Raw genomic sequence first — 10,341 nt, 5'->3', positions numbered from 1 at the left:
TAAAAATGAGCAAGCTTGGTTATTAACAAGCTTAGGCAGATGCACAAACTTAGCTTTTTTAGTTGTTTTTTTAAACAAGTATTTTAAATAATCACGCACCAGATACCAACAAAACTGATCAACTGCTGAGTCAAAGTATCAATATACTTGCATCACAAGCTGTCATGCAGCCAAGTCATGCAGCCTTCATAGGGCACTACAGTTGACACTGTGTGCTGTTATGACACATTGCTTTCTAATGTTGGTTATTATGATAAATTCAGCTTTGGGGAAAAGTTTGAAGGTCGTGGTTGGGAGTTAGACAGCAGTTGAGAGCCCTGATTTAAGAAAAACAGGCTGCGACTGGATTCGTGTAGACACGGGGGTGGAAGAAAGCAACTTGCTGCCAAATTTAGTCTCCTCCGTGCTCTGCCGCTGTCATCCGCGTCGTTATGACGACTTAAAGGGGCGGGCCTTCCCACCTGGGACATTCTGAGATGTTTTTGAAGAGTCTATTTATACCCCACCAGCCGGCTCCATTTCTCATGCTTTTAATGCTCTTTTTAATGCTGGCCCGTCCCCCTCTGCGCTTTCGCTCACATTTTGCACATTTTATCTTTCATCACAGTGTATAACACCACCACACAGACAAAAGATCATTAAAAGTCATGAAACAAAAATGATGTATATTTAAAAAAAAGCCCAAAACACATTTATTTTTCAAAACCTTGCTCATCATATTTAGTTAAGTTTATTATTTAATCCCTTTTTCCTCTTTTTATACATATACACCATATAGAAATATATTTACACTGTTTACAAATTGTGTAACGTAGCGCTTTGAAGAAACGCACACAAAGATCAGGGAGTGAACTGAGACTTGCTTATTTTTGGAGTGCAGCTGAGAATGGGTCAAGAGAGCAATTACGGGGCTTAGGCTGCAATACAGGAAGTCAGACTCTGCTTCACTGAAGTTAACTCTTGCACAAATCAATGGACGTGTGATAGAATCAAAGCATGGACACACGTTTGCAACACCGCGCAAGCTTGCAGATGCACAAAGAAGTTTGGCAAGCACACATGCACATTTTTAACACAACATTAGCTTACAGATGCAGTTTTATGAAAACATGCACACACTCGCAAACCCCCAAGCAGGCAACCTGGATCAAATCAAAATGAACTGAAATTTGACTTCGTATTGAAAGGCCCTCTCATAACCAACATGTTGTAATAAAGCTGACATTCATCTGCTATTACTATTGGCAGTAATGAAGCTAGCAGTTACAAAGAGCTGTGTTCATTTCAGGGTAAAGGTGGGCTTTTTAACATTTAGGACCAGCTCAGAGTGAGTTTGTTCACTTTAATTAAATATGAATAAACGTACATTAATAAAGGAGAATTCCACCCATTTTTCAAAATGTCTATCATTAAACTGTTGAGATGTAAACATTTTGAGTGTTGTGATGTGAGAAGCTTATAGAGTCAGACAGAGTCAGAGGCACACAGAGTCAGAGTCAGAGAGTTGTGATGAACCAATCATCCAAAGTGTTTAATACATCTAAAAGCTCCCTTACAGGAAGTTGTTACAGGAAACAGTTTAAACTTGTACAAAAAGTCTGACCACTTTTAAGACTGACCACTATTTTATCTTTATGAAAATTACATATAAAACCTCAGAGGACGGATAGTAAATTATATGGCTGTATTTCACACCAAACCACTTTGATTGACTGTTTACATCTCAGTGGATGAAGCATGACATTTTGAAGAATCGTTGGAATTCCCCTTAATGAACTACTGAAAATACCACTTCACCCCAAACACTGCTAATAATGAATGGAAGCTAGTCAAAGCAAGTTATTGTTAAGCAAACAAAATACACCAAACAGTCTCCCTTTCATCCTGATATCAGCCATTACTCCTCACAGGCTATTTTATTTTTCTGTACATTCAGTTTATTGAACATTTGACTTTCAAATAGTGCTTAAGTAACTGTGCATTTGTTTCTGCATTGTGCTTGAGCGACAGTAACAACAGTCAAACTTCACACTGAGGTAAATGTAACCAGCTTATTCTTATCTTGGAGACTTTACTGCGGTGTAAAAGATCATTTCCTAGTAGTGTCCTCTATGTTTCAGCGTACTGTGACCCTCTATTAATCACAGTTAGTCCAAATACATTCCTCCTGTGAGAGCACTCTGAACCACAAACCCGAATCCGCACGCTCCCCATTCACTCTTCAAGAAAGAACACAGTTATGAATATTGCAGAACATCTGGTTTCATCCCAAACCTACATTTTCTGAAGCAGACAGTTCACACATGACAGACTGCTGCCTACTGCAGGACATTAGGAAAATGCTCTAGAGTGTCAGTTGCACAAAGCATCACACAACCTTCCAGTAAGAAAATTTCCATCTTGTTTTGGAAAACTAAATGTAAAATGTAAAACTGAAAATAAAATGTTGCAAGCAGTCAGAAAAGGTGTTTCAAACTATTTGGATTTTTTTTCTGGTGTGTAAGGCAAAACACAGTTGTGCAGTTGTATTAAACATCATTCAGTCACTATTAAAATGCAAGAAAAATTTCACACATCACAATGTTACACTTAAATTAGTATTTCCTTCTAACCAAACTCAAACAGTAGTCATAATGCAATAGGAATATACCTAGCTATTTTTTTCTACCAGAAACAGAAGAAAGCTGGGAAAGAAAAAAAAAGTTTGACTGACAGACCAGCCAGATATGAAAGACAAACTTGGATCATTCATGTCAAAGGAAATGAAGAATTACTCAGTTTTATTGTTTAATATTCCTGTGTCCACACATAGATAGAACAAGTATGCATGGATACATGTGTTATTTACATGAATCTAGTCATCTTTAAAAACACCAGTCTTTACAAAGGAGGCATAGTAACTGACAGCCAAGAATCCAGGAGAGAGGATAGCAGCACATGGGGTGTGTGTGTGTCTCTGTCTGTCTATCTGTGTGTAATTGTAATATACTGCCAGGTCCAGATAACCTACATGAAGATTTCACATTTTTCATTTTATATAACACCCCCCCCCCCTTTGAGGTCCACTTATTGGCTGGACTGTTTTGGGCTTCATTCAAAAAAGTTCATGGTGAAACACTTCATTGTGAAATGGCCGGCCAATCTGTAATGATATATGTAAATGCAGTGGATGTTTTGACATCACAGAAACAACAAATTCAAAACAGGCCATTTTTGCAGCTTAGTTTGCACATATGGATTGGAGAGTCAACAGTACGTTTTAAAACTTTTTACATATCACATCGGACTCTATTATTTCAAAGAAGTGAGGAACGTTTGGTTTTCTGTTATATGGGCCCTTTAACATTTATTGTGTTAGTTTTTCAGTAAACCTAAACTCGAAGCTTGAATGGAACTAGATCTTATGGTCAGATGACACTACAACTTGCTATGCCATGTGCCATGCAGACCACTGATGTTTCTGGCATTTGAATAGGGATGGGACATACCATGAAATAAGTAATCTATTGATGCTTTGGGGGCTGATCTGCTGCCAGTGGTCCAGAGGCCATTTTAAACATCAGTAGTTAATAAATTCCTCCAAGTAGCCCAAAACCTCAACTGTCACTGCCAAGAATCTGAGACTTGGCCAAAGGTGGTACTAAAAAATGAGCCCAGACATTCCTCTAAATCATTGGGGAAGTTCTTGAATAAAACAAGTACAGTCATATCAAGGAGTCTGGAGGTTTATTAAAAAAAACAGCTTTATTAAAAAAAGGTAAAAACATGATTCAGTATGGTGATAGCTGTGGCACCTTTTTGTCATTTCCAATTCATTTTTATTATATAATAAAGCGCTCTTCCTGTGTTTGTTGTATCTGGTAACTGCATGTTACACACATATCATTCTGCTGCCCACTAGTTTGCAGGGAAACCACTTTCAGCTGCTAAAACTTTTTTTAGCTTAAGAAATTGCCAGTGTTGAAAATGTGTATTTGATACACTTCTTTGGTTTACTTTTTACTTTCCCAAGCTGCTGTAGAAGAGCAATAGAACACTTCAGGAATGTGTTATCACAAATGCTGTGTGACCAAATCACATCTGTGATGTTATTTGCAATAACAATGTCCCTCATGTTGTGCTGCTTAATCATATCTCCGTTTAGTCTCGCGGGGCTAGACGTGATCTTGCAACAAAAAGATTTTGGGCTAAATGTAGGTAGAAAAGTAGACTTATGGGAACAAGTTTAGTGTGAAATTTCTAAACCAGTTCAGCAACTTCTGAAGTTGTGGTGTGTTCATCAACACTGCCCAGTGGACAGCAAGGCAGAAAATCTTGAAAAGCTTTTAGATACTTTGTCCACAATTATTTCTTTATCTTTAATTATCTTATTATTACCTATGTATTTCCTATGTTTTGTGATTGTAACTTGCAATCCAGTGTGATCCGAGACTACATTCAAGGGGTAAATGCTGTGGAATTATTTAGTTCACTGAGTTTAACAACAATGCAAATAAAAGTCATGTCCAAATTGTGTACTGTTTTCTCTGTATTTTTTATTTATTTGTTAAAATCTGTTGCCTTCCATAACTTAGGTTTAAAGTGCATGATAAATCTAATTTTGAGACCCTTCATCTACTATAAATTGAAGCCACCATATATAGTGGCTCCATAAAGTGATAGTGTTTGGACCCCGATAGTTGCCACAGATGTGTGTTGTGTATGCTGGGAATACATTACATTTGCTAAAAATGAACCTCCTGCAAGGGAAAAACAGTTTCATTAGCTAACGGTATCGGTTCGCTAGCTTGCTTGTTTTGCGTTTGTTATTGTTTTTGCTCCAAATGTTAAAAGAACGCAGACTAGTGGAATTTAGGAGTGGATATTAGAGGGCGTGTCCGCTTGATTTCGCCTCAAAAGTTTAACAAGTTGTCCCCAGATGTGTATTGTTGTTACAAAAGTACATCTGGCCCTGTGAAACTAATCTCAGTAATGTTCTCTACAATGTTTTTACAAAACTCATCAATGTTGGCAATAACTGTGGACCTGACAGTAGTTTACTTTTATAATGGCACATGTGTGTTACGTTTGATGCAGTTTGTGGTTGTGATTGTGTGTTTGTGTGTGGGTGTGTCACTACTCTAGGTAATGCTCTCTCGCCCACTCTGTCTCTCCTCTTTTCTTCTCTCCCTCAGTGGAACGCTTTCTTTTAGTCATGGTAGCGTTCTCGTTGCAGTCTCTGTGGAGCACGCTGCCGGCTGTTTCTTTCACTGTGCTCATGCTCCCTCTCTCTGTCTCCGCGGTGATGATGGTGATGGTGATGGTGGTTGTGCTGAAGAGGCGGCTCCTCCTCCTCCTCTTCTTCCTCCTCGTCCTCCTCCTCGCGGGGGTGGTGTGTGTGCGAGTGTGTGTGTGCGTGACTAGCTCGTGGCTCAGTGTAAGCTGAATCTCTGCTCTCCAGCGTCTCCTGCCTGGAAAGCGTCCGTGCCGTGCGGTTGTGGTGGTGGTGATGATGGTGGTGATGGTGATGGTTGTGGTGTTCGGTCCGTGTGGATGAAGAGCGGTGGTGTACGTGTGGTGCTCTCCGCCCGCTCCGTAACGGTCTCTGCTCTTCCATGGCCACTGGCTCTTCCTCCTCAACGTCATCATCCTCGGCGTGGTCCAGACTGCCCTGCTTTTGCAGTCGATGGTGATGACGGTGATGGTGGTGATGATGGTCCTCTTGAGAGCCCTTCCGTTCGCCCAGCGACTTCTCCGTTTTCAGGTTGCCCCCCATGCCCTGGGTTAGCACACACACATGCACACACAAAAACACATTTATTCATTAATGTACTGAAACATAATAATTATAGTTACTGCACTCCACAGATTTAGCATGCTCTCTAACCCAACTTTTTTTTTTTTTTTACCTAATCTCTATCCATCACATCTGTAGCTTAGCACATAGTCAATTATCATGGACAGTCATTTGGACACATTTTGCTCTTCTTCATAAAAGAACTTTTGACAGAAGTAGGTCTGTCACTATTGATTATATGAGTAATCAAGTACTCTAGCAATTATTTTCGCTGTTTGCGAATGTGTTGTGTCTTTTTAAGGTTAAACAATAAAAATGAGCTTAACTGAGCAATACCTAGGTATGGTGTTAAACTACCTGCTTAAACACAGCCAATCTGTTCAACCTAGACCTGGTTAAACAAAACCTTTTACTTCATATACATTTTTACTTTAATTTCACTTCGCATACATGTAATTTGTAGCTACAGACACACATTCATTAGGGAGATCCTGCTGATGTAGGTTTCCTCTCTTCAGTGATGCACACAAAAGTGCTGATAGCTCTCACTTGTGGAAGATCTTCAGCTTACTAAACTAAAGTTGTGAAATTATCACTGAGCTGATTCATAGAGAACACAAAGTTACTTGATTTATTTTTTAATCCAGTAATTGATTTTAGTTAGGTAATTATGATAGCCCTGGAACTTTGAGTAAAAAATTGTTTTTTTTTCTAAACAATACATGATTTTTAGTTATTTTTATAACTGCAGGTTGACACCCAAATGGTGGGTTAACTGACTGTATGCTACAGATGTGGCAGAGGAGTATTCATACACCCCACACAATTCCAGAAATCCCCTCCAAAATTCAGACACACATAACACACTGGGTGATGTGCATCCAGAACAAAAGAACACTGCAAACCACTGCAAAGCAGGCATCGAAATGCAGGGAAAAAGTTTCAGTCATGTCTCTCACAGTCAGTAGAAATCTCAAATATCTGTAGTATGAACATACGGCATAATTAGGCCTGGTATAACTCTAACAGTAATTAAAACTGATGGGATTCATTCCATATTGGTTGGTCATTGCAGCGTCAGTCCCCTAAACTGGCTTTAGTAAAACTGTAATTCAGTCTGAGTGCAAAAGCAACTAAGCTCTCTCTCTCTCTCTCTCTCTCTCTCTCTCTCTCTCTCTCTCACTCTCACTCACTCTCTCGCTCTTGCTCTCTCTCGCTCTCTCTCTATGACCCATCAGCACACACACACTCACCGTGGCTGAGGCTACCCATCTGCAATTGGAGTAGCCTCTTCAGTCTGAACATGAGCCACAGCAGTCAATAAAGAGATCAATATGTTTAGAATATAACACACACCAACACACATATAATATTGATATGCAGTGGTTTTCAAACAACTCTGAGTGTAATTAGAGATACAAAAATAATTAGGGGTCAGCATCCCAACAATGATGTATGATTACTATGACAGTATTTGAAAACAGTGGTGAAGTTAATATGCAGTTGAAAGATCACGATGGCTTGCATAGATACCTCAGTGGTTTTATGAGTTATGTTCTTTGCTCCGCAAAGTCTTTGAGAATCCTAGCTTAGTTCTGTTCTGTTTGCTCAGGATTTTCTTTTTCCCCTGTCCTGTTCTATATCATCCTTCCTTGACTTTGTCTCTCACTACTATAAGTCTGGACCTCTGTCTAATTCCTTGTCATCCAAATCCATCTGTTCTTTTCTCTGTAGAGTTATATCTCTTAGATCTCCTATACTGGACATTTTTCTTGTATTTTATTGAAGTCCATTTATAATGCTTGTGTGATATTATGTACTAAATAATTAATGTTTTAATTAACCATTTTCCAAATTTTGGAAAATGTTATCTCTTAGAATTAAACAATCTGTTTTTGTTACTATGCCTCTTTAGTTATGTGTATCGCTGCTGTCGGAACAAAACCTTGTATCTCCATTTTTGTTGTTTTTCAGTTTTTGACATAGTTTGAAAATGCCCATTGCTCTTTACATTATGCATAAATTTCATGATGAATGGTCCAAAAGAAATGGCCTAAAATTACTTGGAAAAAAAGTCTGGTTCCATTGACCTACATTGAAAGTAATGTAAGTTTTTTCTTTCTCCTGTAAAGTTACCATTTTGGAGGTTTTGATCCGACAGCAGTGATATATTATGCAGTTGTATGCAAAAGTTTGAATATTCCTTGTAAAAATCAATGTTTTGTTCATTTTGTACATGAAAATAAGTAAAAATTTACTTAAATATACATTTTTTGCCAGTCTTAATATACATTATCTATTTATTTGCTGAGTTTAAAGTATTGGGGAAAAATAAAATGTAAAATGCGCCATAACTTTTTCAGAGGCCATTTTATGTTTTTTTAACTAACGTGAAATTCAGCAAACAAAAAATGCATTAAAATGTTCTCTGTAGAGGATGTGTTAACTTACTTTCACTTAGAAAATCAACAAAACATGTAATTTGATCAAGAGTTCACAAATTTTTGTATGTGATCTTTGCCTAGTATTGTGCCCCATTCAAAAAAGCAGTATGGGCTGAAATGTGCGGTAACAGTAACTTATCACTTCTGTGTAAATGGGTGGAGCTACAATAAATCATCGATCTTGGGAATGCATTTAAGGTTGCAATAAATTCAAAATGAGCTGTTTTTGCAGCTTGGTTTTCATAAATTGATTATATGGATTGGGTAGTAAACCAAAAATTATAAAAATGCAAATGTGTTTAAAGCTTATCCAAACTTTCATTTTAAAAAAAGCAAAATTCTCAGATATGAACCCTTTAAACCATTCTTCCCTCCCTCCATTACTGTGTGCTGATGTGTTGGCGGGACGGAGCTTGGTGAGCACCTGGAGCTGCAGGTTGGACAGTGTTTCTGGACTATCCGATTGAGCCGCAGTGGAGGTGGTGAGTTTGTCTAAGACTGGGTTAGCTGGAGAGCTGCTGGCCGGATGAGTGGACTTCCAGTAGGCCTCCAAATAGTCTGCCATGTGCTCACAGGCATCTTCTAACTGATTCTCATCCAAGATGATATCAAAGAGCTCCTGGAGTGGGTAAAGGTCAAAAAAGTCATGTAAAAGAGACAGTGGTGAAAGATTAAAGGAAGATGAAGGAAGAATGAAGGAAAGAATCAAGGAGAGGAGTGAAAGGTGGAGACACGAATAAAGAAAAACAAAATAGGGGAAAGAGTAGACATAACAGGAAGCGAAGGAGTAAAACGGGCAAATGAGACAGCAACTTCAGCTGATTTCATCAGAGTAATACTCTTTCACCTCTGTTTGTTACATAGACTCCTCAGTGCGCTCCTATTAAAAGAGTGGTTAAATATAACCTTTGAAAGTTAGTCAGGGCATTAGCGGAGCCCAGCTTTGGGTTATGAAACTACTGGAATTTGTGTCAGAAATAAGGTGACCCATTTAGTCGTTTTATATATTCATTCTGTATGAATTCAAAATCAAACGGATTATTCACAGAGGCCTCAAGGGCTGTAACACACATAGGGCTTTAGGGCTTAAACTAAGACTGCAAAATTTACACTGCCCGCACCCAATCACTCACCACACACACACACACACACACACATTCATATACCACTGGCATGCATTTTCTCACTGTTAGAAGCAATTTTAGAGCTTGTGTATAAGTTTGACTGATGTCAGCACATGCATCTGTCTGTGTGCCTGCACTTACTGGAGGGCATTGAGCCAGTTTGTCTGCTGCCACCATTTGCACATTGAGGTGTTTGGCCTGAGACTTCCCTCTAGACTTTATCAGTCTCTGTAACACCTGAAAAAACACATACAGCATCGGTATCATCATGACAGCAAAACCAATATACCTCTTTAGCTTCAGTTCCAGAGAAATAAAATAATGGCAGGTAGGTGGGATGATGTTTTAAGTTGTGGGTGCTGAAAATTTAAGCAGTATATGATGTGCCATTTTTGTTGCATTTCAGTTTTTTTAAATAATTTACTTCAGAATTTGTCATAACATGCTACAATGCAGGGGTGGGCAATACGATGATATTTTATCATTATCATGATAACCTCCGACACAGTATGCATTTCTGAACATCAGCAGTGCATGTTTCCTTATGAAGAGAGCACAATTATTCCTGTTTAAAAGGATTTAGTACAGCATGGTATGCAACCTGTTAGGTAACAATCACCACATTGGTTGTTTTTCATGGCAGTTTTAAAATGTGGCTACTAGTGCGAGTCTATGTGTCAAAATATCGTGATGTGTATCCTCAGCATTTCTTTAAGTATAGTGATGTATTTTTTTCCCACCCTTCCTATAATGTGATAACATCTTTGGCAGTTATTGTAATTGTAACTGTTGTAATTATTACACTTCAATATTCTTCACTTTTTACATTTGTATGGATTATGTGCAATATTATTGTTATAGAATCTTAGTAGTATTTTAGGGGGTTTCATTGTCTGTGTGATATATTTAAGTCATTAATGATATTCTTCACTTCAGACACACTGAAATAGGGAGACTTTAACTGATATTTATTTCATTTTTTAACTGTTCTTTTTAT

At 38.3% G+C, this 10,341-nt stretch overlaps 1 protein-coding gene across 7 annotated transcripts in view; it reads right to left on the bottom strand.

Annotated features, from left to right (window-relative positions):
• Nucleotides 1-1,877: 1,877 nt before the first annotated feature.
• cacnb2a (calcium channel, voltage-dependent, beta 2a) overlaps nt 1,878-10,341 on the bottom strand; it is a 91,104-nt gene continuing 82,640 nt past the window's right edge. For all 7 annotated transcript variants that reach the window (XM_017725640.2, XM_037546437.1, XM_037546439.1 and 4 more), the window contains 3 exons: nt 9,486-9,581; nt 8,645-8,839; nt 1,878-5,758 (listed from right to left, as the gene is read on the bottom strand). In XM_017725640.2, coding sequence (XP_017581129.2) covers nt 5,189-5,758; nt 8,645-8,839; nt 9,486-9,581 — 861 coding nt within the window. In that variant the 3' untranslated portion in view covers nt 1,878-5,188. The remainder of the gene's footprint in view (nt 5,759-8,644; nt 8,840-9,485; nt 9,582-10,341) is intronic.

The sequence above is a fragment of the Pygocentrus nattereri genome, chromosome 2 (genome assembly GCF_015220715.1).
Source record: "Pygocentrus nattereri isolate fPygNat1 chromosome 2, fPygNat1.pri, whole genome shotgun sequence".
Classification (NCBI taxonomy): Eukaryota; Metazoa; Chordata; class Actinopteri; order Characiformes; family Serrasalmidae; genus Pygocentrus; species Pygocentrus nattereri.
Note: the sequence above shows the minus strand (reverse complement) of the source record. Positions and strands in the feature narration are given on the sequence as shown.